Source organism: Sycon ciliatum, chromosome 1 (genome assembly GCF_964019385.1).
Source record: "Sycon ciliatum chromosome 1, ocSycCili1.1, whole genome shotgun sequence".
Classification (NCBI taxonomy): domain Eukaryota; kingdom Metazoa; phylum Porifera; class Calcarea; order Leucosolenida; family Sycettidae; genus Sycon; species Sycon ciliatum.
The window spans coordinates 28,999,939-29,019,051 of record NC_088643.1 but is presented as its reverse complement, the minus strand read 5'-3'; the positions used below and the strand labels follow the sequence as shown (position 1 = coordinate 29,019,051).

Below are 19,113 nucleotides of genomic sequence, written 5' to 3'. Positions count from 1 at the left end.
CCAACAACAGACACGGAAGGAGTGGCAGCACCCACGTCCCTGGAGGATAATCAGTTTCTGGTTCACTAAAACACGGAGCTACAAATTGTCAGTACTGTCCTATTGGGCACGCTGCTTTAAAGCCTGGGTGGTCAGGTGATACAACCGAGTTCCCTGTCGATACTCCCAACAGTTTCACTCTTCCTGCAACAGTGGCTATCAACCTCCCTCTCCATCGTCGAGAATAATTACATGTACATGTATCCCATATTCGAATTCCACAATATCACAACGAGCAGTATGCATCCTTGCACGAAATTATAGCGGATCAGCAACGTTGTGCCAGAGGTGATGTCTCTTCGGGAGGACATTCAGGGTCCCTAGGAGGGTACAGAAGACGCGATCTCTAACGACGTTGGGAATACATTGCGAACGAACTAATAATTACTTCTCTTTGATTGAAGATTCTGCGACGACGAATGTACCGGTATGTGCGCTGTTGCCAAGCCGTGACATGTGACGTTATCAGGCCCTCGCTCGGCGAAATACGAAAATCGTCTTCCCGCTCGGCTCGATCGCTTCTGGACAACCGTTCTTGTTCGAGGAGTCTTCTCTTACACCTACCTTCGTCTTGGCATCGAAAACTCGAGCAAGAAAGGTTTCTCTCCCGAACACGAATACGAGAATCAAAAAACTATACCAAGAGTACATAACCGGTTACCGGTTTGTAGTCTTGATTATACCATCCAAAAAAAGTCGGTGTGCAGTATCTGGGTGCGGCTTGTGACCCGAGGCGGCATAGTATGCCGCGGAAAATACGATGCAATCATCGGATGAATATGACTGGTACTGTCCCTCAGCACACCGCATACTGAGAAGGCCTTGCTGAAATCAGCTAGCATAATATTTAGCAGAAAATCGGAAAGGCGACGAGGAGACAATAATCTAAGAGTAGTTGCAGTAGTAGTAATAGTATTTTATTATTTTACTACTACTAGGGCAATCCCCACAGACTGTGAGTCTTTTTACAGGGTACCCTAGGTAAGTGCGTGAATCGATGATGATCTTAGTAATACATGATGAAACTCAGAGTTGCGACACAGCTTCCAATGTCTCTCTCTTGTGTAATCCCAATGAATAGTACAAAATGCGAAAGGTTCTCAGATAAACCAAACCGTTCCACTGGTGATGTGTGTATTGTTCATAATGACTCAGTGCGCATTTTGTACTATTCATTAGGGGTAAGCGGATTATGCCGGCATAATTTTTGGCATAATCAGGGCTTTTTTGAGAAGGAGCATAAAATGGTATCCGAAAAACAAGAGCAGATGCCCAATGAGGCTGTTATACACACCCGCTATTGAAGGCATAATTGAAGGCATACTTTTTGGCATAATCAGGTCCTTTTTGAGAAGGAGCATCCGAAAAACATGGGCAGATGCCCAATGAGGCTGTTATATACACACCTGCTATTGAAGGACCATACATAGCGCGTATTGTCGATTTGGAATAGTATTTTAGCAGCCACTATTGAACATCTCCCAAAAGTTCAGGGTTTGCTTGTGAATTTGGTATTCCTCTTGCATACTATTGTCTTGTACTTCCACAAAGCTCCCAGTCCACATCATGACAATGGTCTGAGTCCTTTTTTCATGACAATTATCTGTTCTTTTGGTCTTTTGGTGAATCATAATAATTATTATACATTGTAAAAGCAGGCTGTTTTCTCGAGCATCCGCTAGAGCATCCGCTAGAGCATCCGCTAAAGCACAATCTGGTCATTTTCCGAGCATAATTCGCTTACCCCTACTATTATAGGGTACCTCACTTCAAACTCTCCAACTACGGTCTCTTCGCTGCATACGTTCACTTCACTTCCAAAAAATATAAATTGTAACAGTTCCCTGTTAGCGCTAACCTTATCTGCCCTCTAGCTCTGTATCTTGCACCTTTCCCTATCCTGTCAGCACGCGCGTTATCACCTTAGGGCACGAAGTGCCCTATATCAGTTGTGTTGCCTTGAGCAAGCATTGTCTTTTCCAAGAATACCTTCAAACGGTTACACTGGTAGCAGAGGATGGTTAACATGGTGTTCTTGGAGCTCGCCATTGTCGTGGCGATCCCTCGCCATTGTCGTGGCGATCCTTGTTTTTTCTGTGTTGCTATTCAGGTTGGCCAGCGAGGTCCGTGAAGCCAGTCGCCAAGTCAGCGCCCGTCTGAGCAATCGACAACAACCGCTCCCTGTGCCGCCCGCTCATTCGTCCGGGAAGCCTCGGCACGCTAAGGAGCCGCCGATCTTCGATGGCAAGCCCTCGCAGTTCAAGGAGTGGGCTTTCTCCATTGAGCTGGCGATTCGGTCACTGGGAATCACCGACTCATCGGTGATGGTGGATTACGCAGCGGGCTTCCTGAGCGGCAACGCCAAGCTATGGCTCATCGCATCGTTGGATACGGGTGTGGAGTTCTCGACGTGGCCAGCGCTGCGTGAAGCCCTCGCCAAGGTGTACGGTCCGTTGCATCATCAAGAGCGGGTGCGACTGGATCTCTTCGCTGTCAGGCAGCACTCAAGCTTGGAGAGCTATGTCACCGAGTTCTCGCGCCTAAGCCTACAAGTGCCTGAGATCGACGAGCTGACCCGAGGACTGCTGTTCGTAAATGGACTGCACCCATCTGTCAAGACCCGGGTGCTGCGAGAGCACCCCACTGATCTGAGCCAAGCGATCAGGTCAGCGCAAACGGCGGACCAACAGCCGAACCCGATTCAGCACCGAAGTCAGCTCGTACGACCCCAAAGGCTAACACCGGAGGAGAGGCGTCACCTGAGTCGGCAGGGTGGATGCTTCGCTTGTCGGAAGCCAGGTCACCTAGCTCGGGATTGTCCCAGCAATCAACACCCAAACGCTGGTCGCCAGTGAGAAATGGCGTGCGCTCGCTGGCGACCAAGCGGAAAGCACCCAACGGTTACCCGGTTGACATACGCAACCGTTACAGCGTACTAGAGCTGGAAGAACCGACGCTGCAAGCTGATTCGGAAGATGTTGCCGAACAGGAATCCCATGTCAGCAACGTTGATATCGCAGTACAGGACACGGAGCTTCCTTTGGAGCATGACCTTCTCCGTGTTGAGGGCAGGATCAACGGCCGCCGGGCAATTATGCTTATTGACTCGGGATCGACGCACGACTTCATATCGGAAGCTTTCGTGCAAAGAAACGGCCTTGTTACGGAGAGCAAGGACGAAACACTGAAGGTAACCCTGGCTGATGGCTCATCGACATCATCGGAACTGCAGAGGACCGGTCCGGTAAAGGTTATCGTGAAAGACTTCAGCGACACCCAATCTTTCACAGTTTTTCCGTTGAGCCGCTATGATGCTATCCTGGGCAAGCCATGGCTGACCAGACACAACCCGGATATCAACTTTCAGACCAACGAAGTCAAATTGAACGGAGAGCCGCTCGTTGCTAAACCCCCTTCCGGCCAAAATAGTGATACGGAGCGTCAGGAGTCGCCGCCAATTGAGAGCATGCTCATATCTGGTTCTCAGGCTCGCCGCGAGTTGAGGAAAGGCGCGCAGGGAATCCTGGCGTGGGTCAACGCTACTGACGACGAGGAGGAGGACAGCAAGCCATCAGCCGCCAGACAACACCCAGATCATCAAGAGCAGCTGGCTAACCTTCTGCGGCGGTACTCGGACATCTTTCCAGACGACCTGCCGACCGAGCTTCCGCCAGAGAGGGATGTCGACCATGAGATTGTGACTGAGGAGGGTGCCGTTCCTCCATCACGGGCTGCCTACCGTCTCCCCAAACCCGAGATGGACGAATTGCAAGCCCAGCTCACGGAACTCCTCCGCAAGGGCTTCATCGAACCCAGCAAGTCACCATACGGTGCCCCAGTCTTTTTCGTTAAAAAGTCTGATGGCTCATTGCGCATGGTTTGTGATTGGCGGAATTTGAACAGGATCACCATCAAAAACAAAGCTTGCCTCCCAAACATTGATGACCTGTTTGATACCATTCAAGGGAGCTCATACTTCAGTAAGCTGGATTTACGCTCGGGATATAATCAGCTTAGGATCCGTCAGGAAGATGTACCTAAGACGGCTATCAATACTCCCTTCGGTCATTTCCAGTTCCGGGTTATGGGCTTTGGATTAACTAACGCCCCTGCCACGTTTCAGTCATTGATGAACAGTATTCTCCAACCGTACTTACGGCGGTTTGTGGTAGTGTTTCTGGATGATATTCTTATCTTCAGCGAATCCTGGCAAGATCATCTTGAACATATCCAGACAGTTCTTGAGACGCTCCGGAAAAATAGGCTATTCTGTAAGCAGTCGAAATGTGAGTTTGGTGTCAAGGATGTTCTGTTTCTAGGGCATCGCATCGACGGTGAATGTATCGCTCCAGATCCAAAGAAGCTTAAAGCAGTGAGGGAATGGCAGCCACCGACGACAGTTACGGAGGTGAGACAGTTCCTTGGTTTTGCGAACTACTTTAGAAGATTTATTGAGCACTACTCTACTATATCGCGGCCATTAGAGGAGATCACTGGCAAACATGCCAGGTTCGAATGGAGTGGCCCCCGTCAGCATGCATTCGAATCCCTGAGACAGGCCTTGTTGAGTGCACCGCTGTTGAAACTGGCAAACGTGCAGAAGCCTTTCAGAGTTGCAACAGACGCAAGTGATTTTGCAATAGCAGGCGTCCTTCTCCAACAAGGGGAACGCGATAGTCGTAAGCTGTCACAAGCGGAGCGAAATTACACTGCTGCAGAACGCGAAACCCTGGCGGTGGTGTTTGCACTGCGATCCTGCAGAATTTATCTATTCCAGCATTTTGAAGTGTTCAGTGACAGCATGGCCGTAGTCTACTTGAGCACAAAAGCCAATCTCACTAAGCGCGAAGCTAGATGGGTTGAATTTCTTGCAGACTATGACTTCACAGTTAATCACAAACCCGGCAAGGAAAATATGGCTGATGCGTTATCCCGCCGTCCTGATCTGCGCGGGTCAGCAATAGGCAATGTAGTTGAGGAAAAGGATTGCCCACCCATCCTACCAGCACCCCATTTGAATACGATTGAGTTTGCTTTGGAACTGAGTGATAGGGTTGCTGAGATGATTTCGGAAGCATATCAGAATGACGAGCAGCTTTCCCCAATAATTCAGCGGCTGCGCGGCGATTCCTCTGATAATCTACACGAGCGGTACTATTGGGATGAAGAGTCCAGGTACCTATACCTCCGTGCAGCACCAAACAATCGCTTGTGTGTACCCAAGTGTGCAGTAAGGCTTCAGCTCCTGCAGGAGTACCACGACTGTGTTACGGCAGGCCATCAGGGACGGGATCGTACATATTTCCGGCTTCGTCAATTCTTCTATTGGCCCAAGATGGGCCTTGACGTGAAGAAATTTGTTAAGTCTTGCGGCATATGTCAGCGCACTAAGGGTGGGTTGCCTAGATCCGGTTTGCTGCAATCGCTCCCACTCCCAGTACCAGACACCCCCTGGAAAGATATTTCCATGGACTTTATCGTTGGCTTACCCCAGACCCCTCAGGGCTTTGATGCAATTTATACATTTGTTGACCGGCTTACAAAATGTGTCCATTTAGTCCCCACGACTTCCAAAATTGACGCTAAGGGTTCTGCTGATTTGTATCTCCAGAATGTGTTTAGATTACACGGTTTGAGTTCCACTATTGTTTGTGATCGGGACCCAAGATTTACTTCTGAATTTTTCCGGGAATTGTTTCATCAATTAGGTACCACCTTGTCGTTTAGTACTGCCAATCACCCACAGACCGATGGGCAGACTGAGAGAATGAATAGAGTAATTGAGGATGTGCTTAGAGCGTTTGTTAACCACAAACAAGATAATTGGGACAAGCTTCTGCCTCTTTGCGAATTTGCAATTAATAGTTCATATCAGTCTTCCACTTCTAGCACGCCGTTTTATCTAAATTATGGACTTAATCCCAAGTCCCCACCAGATTTCCTGGCACGGAGGGGAGGAGGGAGTGCCCCAGACTGGATCCAGGATCGGGCGGATGCCGTCAAGTTGGCAAAGGACGCCATGATTGCCGCTCAGGCTAGACAAGCTCAGTATGCAGACAGGGGAAGGGTGCCCAGCAACCTGAAGGTTGGCGACATGGTGCTGGTGTACAAGGATTTCCTAACAACCGCAGAAGCCCGGGATCAGCCTTCACAGAAGCTACGCCCTAAGTGGTTCGGGCCCTACCCAATCATCAAGAAGATCGGACCCAACGCCTATCAGCTGGATCTACCCAGCGCTATTCGGTGCCACCCTGTCTTCAATGTCACTGCTCTGCGCCGGTTTGAGCAGAATACTATTCCCGGCAGGCGGCAGCCACCCCCGCCACCGTTCACTGACTTGCACGGTCAGACCAGATACATGGTGGAGAAGATTCTTGACGATCGCCAGCGAAGGCATCAGACTCAGTACCTTGTCAAGTGGCAAGGGTACCCAGACGACGAAGCGACCTGGGAGCCAGAAGAGAACTTGCTGGACGAGGCCGGTAGGCCGATAGTTGCTCTGAGGCGTTACAGGGCGTCCAGGGCATGTTAGTGACACTATGGTTACAGCGAAATATTACTCGCTCAAATTCAATTGCACGTGTACCTTGAGAATTCCCACTTGATCCTTGTTGTGTTAAGCAATCCATTCCCCTCCTGTTTTAGATTTTCTCCATTTCCGTTATATTCACTCGCCTGACTGTCCTTGGTTACCTTGCACGGTGCTTCAATTAGATGAGCGTTGTTGGGTTGACACGATTTCATTTTGATTATTCCCTTTCCACATATTCCTCGACTCCCTGGAGGCACATGTGCCTCGCTTAGGAGGGAGGGATGGTGTAACAGTTCCCTGTTAGCGCTAACCTTATCTGCCCTCTAGCTCTGTATCTTGCACCTTTCCCTATCCTGTCAGCACGCGCGTTATCACCTTAGGGCACGAAGTGCCCTATATCAGTTGTGTTGCCTTGAGCAAGCATTGTCTTTTCCAAGAATACCTTCAAACGGTTACATAAATAATATTAGATACAAATGGAATGCACCAAATTTTCGGGCATGGCCCATCTTCAGGGTGAAAAAAAACCATTCAACTAAAGCCAACAAAAACTGAAACGAGTATATATGCTGTGTGGTGCGGTAGTGCTGGAAATCTTTGTATGTGTGGAGGGTAGCAGCAATGGTGAAGTGTGTTGGTAGAAAGGGAAGGAGCGAAAGAGACCAGTCGAGAGCTGTGTCTGTAAGTGTGAATATGTGTTAGTGCGATGTGAAGGGAAAGCACGAGAAGTGTGGTTACCAGCAGCAATGGTGAAGTGTGTTGGTAGAAAGGGAAGGAGCCAAGCGGAGAGCTGTGTCTGTAAGTGTGAATATGTGTTATTGACATGGAGAATAGAATGCAAAGCATGCAATGTAGCTGGGTCCATGGGTGTGAAGACCAAGATGACGACAAATATTTGCTTAGCACTATATAACCATATAACCAGCTAGCACACATAAACATCAAATATCAAAATATTATCATATCTTATATTCGCAACATCACAGTCTACCACAATTTACAACACCAGCATCTAACACAATAGTTTCACACTGTGTCCAGCAGTCTCCAGCCACGATCCCTGTTATTTGTTAACACTTGGGCGTTTATCACGAATGAACATTGCTTCACGTATACGACGATTCACAAGGGACGACTGCTTGGCTCTCTGTCTCTCTGTCTCTCTGTCTCTCTGTCTCTCTGTCTCTCTGTCTCTCTCTCTGTCTCTCTCTCTCTCTCTGTCTCCTCTCTCTCTCTCTCTCTCTCTCTCTCTCTCTCTCTCTCTCTCTCTCTCTCTCTCTGTCTCTCTCTCTCTTTCTCTCTCTCTCTCTCTCTCTCTCTCTCTCTCTCTCTCTCTCTCTCTCTCTCTCTCTCTCTCTCTCTCTCTCTCTCTCTCTCTCTCTCTCTCTCTCTCTCTGTCTCTCTGTCTCTCTGTCTCTCTGTCTCTCTGTCTCTCTGTCTCTCTGTCTCTCTGTCTCTCTGTCTCTCTGTCTCTCTGTCTCTCTGTCTCTCTGTCTCTCTGTCTCTCTGTCTCTCTGTCTCTCTGTCTCTCTCTCTCTCTCTCTCTCTCTCTCTCTCTCTCTCTCTCTCTCTCTCTCTCTCTCTCTCTCTCTCTCTCTCTCTCTCTCTCTCTCTCTCTCTCTCTCTCTCTCTCTCTCTCTCTCTCTCTCTCTCTCTCTCTCTCTCTCTCTCTCTCTCTCTCTCTCTCTCTCTCTCTCTCTCTCTCTCTCTCTCTCTCTCTCTCTCTCTCTCTCTCTCTCTCTCTCTCTCTCTCTCTCTCTCTCTCTCTCTCTCTCTCTCTCTCTCTCTCTCTCTCTCTCTCTCTCTCTCTCTCTCTCTCTCTCTCTCTCTCTCTCTCTCTCTCTCTCCCTCTCTCTCCCTCTCTTTCTCTCTCTGCTATTGGCGCGCCTGGTTGTGATGAAGCCGAGACCCAAGGTCGGCAGAGCATCCCAGACCACGCCACCATTCCCCTTATTCATGGCTCACACATGACGGGTTTACGTGGCTCTAGTAAAAAAAAACAAAAAACAAAACAAAAACACGACAACAGCCTTCCAGCTTGGAAGGTTCTAAGTAGTTACAGAAATAACCGTGCTAGCATTGTGCTCATTCCAAATCGCACACTTTAACGCTACCTATAATGCTAGCATTAGCCATGTTATCCTCCGAGGCCTACTCACCATTCCTCTAAAACTAGTAAAAGCATATTCTGCTGAAAAATAATTGCCGATTTCGACAAGGCTGTGCCATGCAGCATGTGCACTGACTCAGTCTGAGGCACACGTAACGACGTTACGTGCACGATGGAGACAGCAGTACAGGTGCCTAGGCACACTCGTACTCACTTGGCAGAGTGATGATGCAGTTGATGATGATGCAGGTTCCGCCAGCATCAACTGAGCCACGTTGTCAGATCTGACCACACTGCCGCCTGCCGGCCTGCGCTGCATCATGGCCTGTCGCCAGACTCGCCACGCGACGCAGTCGATCCGTGAACCGGTTTCCAACTTTACGTGAAAGAAAAATCATGGCATATGAATGACTTTAGTTTTTGTAGTACCGGTACTAGTACTAATAGAGTAGTCAGGTAGTAGTCCGACTCCGAGCCAGTCCGACCGAGCCTGAGGTAAAACCAGTGAGGTCATTATTTTCACAGTGACGGCGGTTCGCACTTCGCGTTTCGCAGCAGACCACCACCGGCTCCATCGAGTTCAGACAGGTAGTAGCTACTTGTCCGTCACGTTCAAGAGGGCGATAGCCATCATTCATAGCCTATGTATAATTATATCGCCTGGTATCGGTACCGCAGTAGAGTTCACTATAAACTAGCGCAGCAACAATGGTGGGAGACAGTCACAAGAGACCGAGAACCCCAGTTTCAGCTCGCTGATTCACTTGACGAGTCGCAGGGTACATCAGTCAGTGTTCATTGCTGCAGCTGTTGTTGCCGTTTCCGTGGGTTCCATCTCCACAGATACCTCGGAACGTAATCCGGAGACTACAAATATCGGCAGAGTGGATTTGCATTCTTCAGGGAACATTGCTTCGGAATTTAACTCAACGAAAGACTATAAGCATGGGATCTACTTTAACACATCTCAGTAGGAAGCTAATGGGGAAGAAGGAGGTCCGTGTTCTCTTTGTCGGTAAGACCTTAGATCCATGCAGAGACTGTCTCAGTGTTGAGACTATGATTGAATCCGATCATGTTTGCCAAGTGTTAGAAGGTTTGCAATGACTAATCATTTTTTCTGCTTCGCACAAGTACGACGCTATCAACGTAAGGGAGGTTTTTAGATGTGCACGTGGACTAAACATACTGTGAACCGCCCACTATTCATGTCACTACAATTTTGTTAGTATAATAATTATTATATTCGCGATTACTCAGAACCAGCAAGTTTACGATGGCAAATGTTCGCGGAGCACTTTAGCCGCATACATATCGGTGCACGCTCTGTTGAAGTTTGACATGTCAATGACCTTAGATCCATGTATTACCTGACTTCAGTTCCGATCCACTGATGATTGGGACACGAAAATCGATTCTGGAATAACACACGTTTAAAAAAACTCAAAACATGTTGACATGTGGCATGGTTATGTCTGCAGCACTAATATTGTTTATACTTTATAGCTGTAATAGCTGCTGTAATTAAACAAGTCTCTGCATAGATTGTTTGTTATGCTCTTCTTGCAAAAATGGCAAACATTAGGCAGTTTACAGGAATTGTCAAAAATAGGGCACGTGATGGAGAAAGAAATGTGTACTCTCTTGTTGAGGCAAAACCGTTTGTCAGCAGACAAGGCAAGTCTGCTTGCTTGACAAGTTCAGATCTACAATGACATAAGGAAACATGGCCTTCTGTGTGACTCCATTTGCGGTAAACTACCCGTGCAGGAGCTCTGCCAGGTCAAGCGAGTACCCAGGCTTCTGGAGCTCTGCAACGTTGTTATGTACTTTCCGAATCAATCCCATGCCTATTTGTAGTGTAGTGGATATGCATAATTGTCAGATATGCAAGAGATATCTTTAAAGAAAACTTCCAGGACACCATAATTATTACTTTCTCGAGCGACACATACGTATGTCTTGTATACACCACAGCTACTGTTGGAGGAGACAGACGAAATGATTTTGTGTTCAACTAACGTTGGTACGCTCATACCTTGGTTATCCAGACCCCAAAGTTACGGGCACTTCGGTTTACCGGGCACCCTGTGGACGAGTTTCAGTGGAAATGCTACAACCACACTCTCAGTCAGTTCTCAGTCAGTTCTCAGTCTCTTTTGTCACTTTTTGTGGAAATTGTGACGTCAAAGGCCATATCTATGGCCTTTCCGTACCAAAATATATGTGATTCGGAGTTACAGACATTCCGAATTTACGGGCAGTGGCCGGTCCCGACCCGCCCGGATATACATGTAGGAGGTATGAGTGTACATGTAGTTGTGACACAGGCCAGGTACGTGTGCTGTCCACGCATGTACACCTGCATGGCTAGTGATCTTCTATGTGCCACATTTCCAAATATGCCGCGAACAAGAGCCAAGAAAGCCATAGGAAGACAGGCTAGGAAATCGATGGGCATCTGTGCCTTCATGTGAGAGCTCTTGGTGTCGGTAGGTTATATGCAATGCTGCGAGAAGCCTTACTACGGCCACCACCAATATACCGGTCCACGCATATGCAATTACCGGTACATGTGCTTCACCGTATTGTATTGTGATGCTTAGGTCTGGATGCTGCTGGCAAGACAACAGTGCTGTACAAGCTGAAGCTGGATGAGGTCGTCACCACGATACCAACGATTGGCTTTAACGTGGAGACACTGGAGTACAAGAATCTTATTATGACCGCGTGGGACGTTGGCGGCAGAGACAAAGGGGTATGTACATTATACCCATGTATAGAGACAAAGGGGTATGTACATACAGTGGCGGATCCAGGGGGGGGGCCCAGGGGGCCTGGGCCCCCCCTTTGAAAATTTCGACCTTGGTCTAGGATTACAGTAGACTGTAGAATGAGCGCTCGAAATTACTTGGCGTGTCAAGTGGGTCACGCGTGCTGGGTACTTTTATACGTGTCCGATCACTCCGGTACATGGTGTCACGCACCGAGCATGAGTCTGTACTAGTCAGCGCGCTGTGTACCGGTGTACAACTACTGTACGCACTGCGACCTGAGGACACGGCCGCACTTCAAACATGTGAAAAACGTGCCAAAAATGCAGGGCCTGGTACATAGTGCAGCGATCGCGTTGGGCTGAAGTCCTGTTTGGTGCACGGTGCTGTCGACTTCGTCCTTCCTTTTTTCTTTTTCAATTGTCAGAAACTACAAGTATACGCTCTCTAGCTCTCTACTTCGCTTGTAGCCAACGGGTTACCTTCAGATATGAGATGAAGAGGAAAGGGTCTGACATCAGGTCGTTCTTCAGTGGACCGGTAGATAAGAGAGCTCGCGTTGGAGAGCCGTCCAAAGGTCCGTCGCGGCCGCTGTCGAGTGGAAATGTTCCAGTGCAGTTTGAAAATGTCGTGAGAATGGAATAAAACTAGAAACCGGCGGATTCTGCTCGAAAAGGTGGCATATTCTGCTCGAAAAGCAGTGAAATTGGCAGAATCATACAAACCTTATGGCGGGCAATTCCTCGAATTCTGCTCCATACTATAGTATTTTTATCCACATACCAAACATCCATAAAACTTACCAGAAAAAGTACCGAATTCTGTCAATTTTTCTGCCGGCAGAATCCGCCGGACCCTAAAAACAACTGCTCTTCACAGCTTCAGGACTTTGTTGTTGTTGTATTTGTTGTTTTGTTTTGGGGGGGGGGGGGGGCGGATACCTTGGGCCCCCTCTTCGGCCAAGTCCTGGATCCGCCACTGTGTACATATACCCATGTATAGAGACAAAGGGGGTATGTTCATATACCCATGTATAGAGACAAAGGGGTATGTACATATACCCATGTATAGAGACAAAGGGGTATGTACATATACCCATGTATAGAGACAAAGGGGGTATGTACATATACCCATGTATAGAGACAAAGGGGTATGTACATATACCCATGTATAGAGACAAAGGGGTACATGTATGTACATATACCCATGTATAGAGACAAAGGGGTATGTACATATACCGTATTATCTCTAATATAAGCACAGTCTCCAATAATAGCACGTCTCCAATAATAGAACACCTTGGGGCAGCATTCAAAAAATATAGTGCTCAATCTCCATTATAAGCACACTGTGTAAATTCATTATCTGTACCGGCGAAAAAAACCCTGAAATGTGTGTGTCTGACAAGAATTTGGCATGGCAACAAGCCTCTGAAATGAGGTTGAAATAATAATGGAACAGTTTCCAATAAAGGAACGTCTCCAATAATAGCACGGGGCGGAGGTACATTGAAAAAATCAAGGACCGTGCTTATATTAGAGATAATACGGTACCCATGTATAGAGACAAAGGGGTATGTACATATGATATACATGACATGTATATGCCGTCTTCTCAGCGGCCACTTCTGATAGTCAGAGCTGTATACTGTAATTTGCATGTTTGCGGCCAAGAAGCTCATAATAGAGTATTACAGTAAGATCGGGCGCCGAAGAACGCAGGGGCTCGAGCGCAGCCTAGGAAAGTTCTTAAATTTTTGATTCTAGCCAGACCGTTCTTATTCACACGCGCGCGGCGAGTCGAGTGACGTCATGACGTTTGTCATGTACATGTACATGTACATGTACATGTAGTGCAATGTAGTACTTCTAAACTAGTGGGTGTCGTAAATGGGAATGACTGTACATGTAGCAGTTACTGTTTACACGTGTACATGACATGTACTCACCTCCCATGCATGTAGAATGTTCCAAATTTTAAAAGTGTTCTTAAATCTGATAATTCTAGCCTGGACTGTTCTTAAATTTTGCCGGTTTTCCAGCCTGGGTGTTCTTCGGCGAGGTGTTCTTCGGCGCCCGATCTTACTGTAGCATCGACAGCCATGCTATAGCCCAGGATCCAGATGAATTCCTGTGATAACCAGTTGTGATATTATACATTACTTGGACCAGAGAAATGACTAACCCTATGGGAGCTCCCCAGATGAGTTGTCACTGTGATATGAATTGGGGAAGTTGCCCATCAACTGGGCCCGGTGAAACAGCACTGTGGTCACGGGTAAAATGACACAAACTGCTGATTGCAAGTACCAGTAGCCATTGACCGATTGAATGCAAACTTCATGTGATCCACACCCACTGATTATTATTTTTAAGATTTATTTTAAATCTTGTGGTTTCACAGTGTTATTTAAAAATTAATAGACATGGTTAGCATTTTACCGTTCACGCTATTTTCGACGGTCGGCATGTAGAGGGTGAGTCTACTGATTCTTGTGTGTTTTCGAGACACGGTTAGCAGTTCGGCTTCTGAGTCCTGACTCCTGACGCAATGATCGACTTGTGACGTAGCCCTAGTTGGAATCTTACCGTTTCGTTCTACGGCTAAAAAGAGCTTTCTATCGTCGAAACGGTACCAAACCGACGGTATTTTGGGTGTTGGGTACGAGTACCGTTGGATCTAGCGTGAACGGTAAATGCCATGTATACACACACACAAAACGGTACAGGCCGACCGTCGAAAATAGCATGAACGGTAAAAATGCTAACCATGTCTAATAATAGTACTGTGAAACCAGAAAATTCCAGTGCTACATTAACCAAATGTTGGTAACTTGAGTACGGGGGGGGGGGGGTCATACTGTTTATTATTACAGTGTTCCATGATTGTATCTAAATTAGGGTGAGTTATGAGTATGTGAATGCAATAAGACATGGGCCACAAGTATTTTGTACCAAATAGATCTCTCCACCTACCTGTCGGGTTGGCAAAATACCAAAAACATCATCCAGTCTGCCACTGACGTTTCCTGGCTGTGAAGTATGTGATGGAAGCCAACCAGACTGGCTACAGGCTGGCTCACGGTTTGGAGTAAGCGCCGCATGGTGGCCATGTTGACGATAACATTAATAACCTGTTGACGGACACACAGTGGGACGATAATGTTATCATTCTTTTGTAGACATAGACACGATGACTCCGTGACTTACCAATCCAGAGTCATCTACCGGTACTTACATGTACTTTGGGCTAACTGTCATGATCTTCGGTGCTTACTTGAAAGATCAGGAGATAACCGGCACACATTATTATTTGAATATTATTATTTATTTATTTTACATCAGAAGCTCAACAGTGCAGCTGCACAAATATAAAGGGGCCGATGGGACAAAAATAAAAAATTGTAAATGTTTAGAAAAGAGAGTGGTGCACATAAAGCGAAAAGAAGAAAAACGTATGCTGAACCTGGGCAATAAATAGCTGGTGAGAGGCTAAACGTTCCCAATGTTGTCAAACAAAATTGCACGATATCGGTCAAAACAAACTGGATCATCCAATAAGCGCTTAATGCCACGATCAAACTGAGAGATAAACAAAGAGGATTTCAAGTCATTAGCCTGTAGAGCATTAAAAAACAGAGCAGCACGAAGCACAAAGGATTTTTGACCGAGTGGTGTTCTGCACATTGATGGGAACTTGGCCCATGCTCAAACAAGTACATGGGATATAAGCAGTACTGCCCTTGATTGATCCTGAATTTGGCTCAGTGCAACATGTACATCTACTGTGTAGTCTAGCCTACTACTGGCAGTACTGCATTATCATCTCACTTGAACTTGCATTGTTGCATAAGCAAGTGTATTGTAACCATGGTAACGCTATGTTATAATCCTGAATTTGATGCCATGTCTGCTATTGCAGCGGGCACTTGTTCGACACTATTACCAAAACACGTCAGCGGTGGTATACATCGTTGACAGCAATGATCATGATCGCCTTGACCAGGTGCGAGATGAACTGCAGATGGCCCTATGTGAAGACGAACTACGAGGAGTACCGTTCCTCGTGTTTGCCAACAAGCAAGATCTTCCGCACGCAATGAGCAGGGACGAGATTGTTGATAAACTCGGCATGAAAAAAATACGGTGCCGACCATGGGGTAAGCAGACTCAGGCTGAGATTCTTTGTTTTGTGAATCCACCATTATTATTATTACGGTATTATTCAAGCACGAATACAGCTCCAGTGGAGCCTTAGACTTCATTTTACTTCACACTGCTGGAAGAGTTATAAGTTGAGTGTTCCATTGTGCACGACTTGTGGGTTTACAAATGTGTGTTGTAAGTCAACCTATGTGTGGTTCATACTGTGGTGCCATGACTGCACTAGTGTAGTAGACTACTAGTAGTACTAGGAGTAGTAGTAACTAGCCAACTGTGACTCAGAACACACACACACTGCTAAGTGTAGTGCAGGTAGTTTGGGGGGGGGGGGGGGGTAATTGACTAGTAGTGGATTAAAGTGCAAAGGAACAAACGAAATGAAAACAGGATGGTGACTGAGATCATACAGTATCTGTCAGCACAAAGATGTGCACAGTGTGCTGTATGTTAATCACCGTGCCGTTTCCTGCATGCACTTGCATTGGTGTTACAGCTGCCTTCCCTACTTGTGCCACAACTGGGGATGGTCTGTATGATGGATTGGACTGGCTGGCCACTGTTCTATCCACAAAGCAGATGCATAATGCAATGGCCGAGCCCATCAAGGAGACAGTCAGCGAAGCTAAGGAACTGGCACAGGGCATGGACGTCATGCCGGTTGCACACTGGTTCAAACAACTGACCATGAAGTGGTGGGGATGGTCGAGCCAACCTACCCCAGATTCTGTGGATGCTTCATAGACCGCAACCATGGAAACGTGACAGACAATGTGGAGACAAGTATGCACATGTACATGAACAATGAGAGCTCTCCTCATCAGAACAATGAGAGCCCTCCTCATCAGAACAATGAGAGCCCTCCTCATCAGAACAAACAGAATCATGCTGAAATTGTGCTATTAGGATATTTTTCTGCAGCCTTTATTTGCTATCTATATATGCCTGTGCTGGTTGGCTGGTTGGTCACCTGGAGATCCGTCAACACAGGCATAGAGCTGAAGAGAGCGAGTGGCCGAGGTTGCGCTGACTAGTTGGTGGTGGCTATCCGAGATCCACGACATGCACGGCCTCAGTATCAGAACTGCCACCACAACACCGGCAATGCAAGAGCTGCAGAATGTTGGAATGTTTGAGTCTGCTTTGTTCGTTCTGCCATTATCATTTATGTCATGCAAGTACTGTTTTCTTTCTGAACCATTTTTTGCAAATGGTCAGTACTTGTACCCGGTGCTTTCCTCTTGCTGTGTAGCTTACGACTTCGGAGTTCTCGGCTGTAGTTTATTAGTAGAATTGTACAGTAGGATTGCTCGTATTATGTCACTTTTGATACTCTGTACGCCAGCTATCTGTATCATGATTACAGTACAGCACTCAATAGTTTTCGAGTTTTTACTGTATGATCTCCATTGTAAGCCCCGCACTTGAATTTTTCAACCAGTCCGGACCCCGGGCTTATATTAGAGACCGCGCTTCTAACTAGAGACTGGGCTTATAATTTTTCAACCAGGTACATTTTACATTGCCTATTATTTTTCATTATATCAGCAGCACAAAGTTTCCCAGCAGGTACCGGGACTGCAGTTTTGTGCTTCCTGGTACACTAGTCTGAACTTTAGAGCTCGGGGATCACAGACTTTTACCACAGCATGTGTTTATGTGATACCGTGCGACGTCAAACATGCATAGAAGAGGTGACGCAGCACATTCATGCTACTGTAGCGGACATGGAAATTCAGTCGATTGACCGGGGCCGGGGCCCTCAGCGCGTACAGAACGCTGCATGCAGTGCACATGTTGATCCGATGCGATCAGCGCGCTGCAGCGCATAAATGCACGTGTGTACCGCATTATCCATGGCTGCATGGCCAACGCCCTGGGGCCGCTAGACGTGCGACCGGATTTCCATGTCCATAACAGTACGAGTCGTACATCCTCATGGGATCATGGGGTTCCGATGAACGATCCCGGCAGTTTCAACAGAATAGAACCTTTGAGAGAGACCAGAGACAAGTCTACCGTGAACTTCAAGGGGACGGCACTACACCCGCCAAACCATCAGGTGGCACCTCACTTGACTCACAAGAAGCTGTCGCCTTCTGGCAAGGCATCCCGCAGTGACGCGTATTTAAGCGCATGTGCCTATATCCAGGCATAAGCGCACCCTCACAAATAAGCGCATGGGCTTATAAGTGAACCTAAATGCAATTCCATCCCGCGACACACGGAGTCACGGACACCACAAAAACACCATGTTCACATAGTTTAATGTGCAGTGCGGTATCGCACTATTAGCATAGTTATACAATGTACCGGTACACTAGCAACTCAAGCACATGCGCCTATGTGTGAGACAAAATGACCTGCAAAAAGTAGCAAATAGCGCAAAAACTCACTCATAAGCCGCGGCATGGGCCTTTATGTGCATCACTACGGTATGGCCGGCCTCACCCGTGACCATGGTGACATACTCAGATAATCAACAAGCAGAGTGGGTGACCACTGTGGAGAGTGAGCTAAGTGTAACGAAGGTCAGCTATAAAGAACTAATTCTCTTGCAAACTGGTGTTCGTTATATTATCAGGAGTCAACTGTACATGCTACATTGGCACGGCAACATTTTAGCGAAAACACTTCTTTCGAAAGCAAAGGTGCCAGCACCGACGCAATCCACACAGTCAAGTAATAATTTTGTAACTGAACGTTTTCGTTCCCTTCTCATCATGGTTAAGTACAGGGAAAACACTTCTTTTGCTAAAATCACTAAAATATCACCGGCGCTCAAGTAACATAGTTAGCTGTTTTACAGTACTGGAAAAATTTTGGCAGAGATATTATTTTCGGTAACTTAAATAAATTCGACGGGTTCGCGTACCGGGCAGGTCAAGAACAAGGAGCCGTACAACTTACAACTCCCTGGTCAAGAACCACCTTTCCGCTTCCGTGGGACGCCACCACCCCATGATCAGGCGTCAGATGCGGCTCCTAAACGGTGGGGGAGGATAGATCAGATCCACCAACCAGAGGCCAAAGGCCTCAATCCCATTTTGCCACATCCATGTATTACTCATGCCAGGCCACGAGTTCCCAATTAACTGTGGGTCGCAGCACGGTTGGAAAAAATCCTTCCGCTTCCAAGCAGGACTTGAACCTGGTACCTCTCGTTTCTCAATCATGGTCTTAGACCAACCCACTGTGCCTTCGGTAACTTCAGTATAGGTAATTTTCATCTAAAATAAAACGCGACCAAAATTCAACAATGCCATGCCACGCAGTGTGCAAAATGCATTTTTTTGGATCTGGAAAACTGGTTTACCGAAATTTTCGCGCTACCGAACCGTTGATTTTGGGAAATACTGAAAATATCACACCACCGAAAATTCCCGGTTTTACAGTATATCAAAACTGAAGCACATCATTCTGCAGGTGCAGTTTTCCCGGGCGCTAAGTTGCTCCAAAGAGCTAGGGAGTGATGGTCTGCTGCGAAGAGCTAGGCTG

General features: G+C 47.1%; 1 protein-coding gene and 1 long non-coding RNA gene across 2 annotated transcripts; one reads left to right on the top strand and one right to left on the bottom strand.

The window, feature by feature from the left end:
• Positions 1-8,462: 8,462 nt before the first annotated feature.
• LOC135821693 (uncharacterized) lies at positions 8,463-14,830 on the bottom strand. The gene is made up of 3 exons (XR_010554390.1): positions 14,431-14,830; positions 10,052-10,098; positions 8,463-9,057 (listed from the first exon to the last, which is right to left on the bottom strand). It is a non-coding gene; the product is annotated as an uncharacterized LOC135821693 (long non-coding RNA).
• LOC135821684 (uncharacterized) lies at positions 9,176-17,235 on the top strand. Its single transcript, XM_065334685.1, has 4 exons — positions 9,176-9,696; positions 11,288-11,439; positions 15,377-15,614; positions 16,112-17,235. Exons 1-4 carry the CDS (start codon positions 9,627-9,629, stop codon positions 16,357-16,359), a joined length of 708 nt encoding a protein of 235 aa, XP_065190757.1. The 5' UTR covers positions 9,176-9,626; the 3' UTR covers positions 16,360-17,235.
• Positions 17,236-19,113: the final 1,878 nt, after the last annotated feature.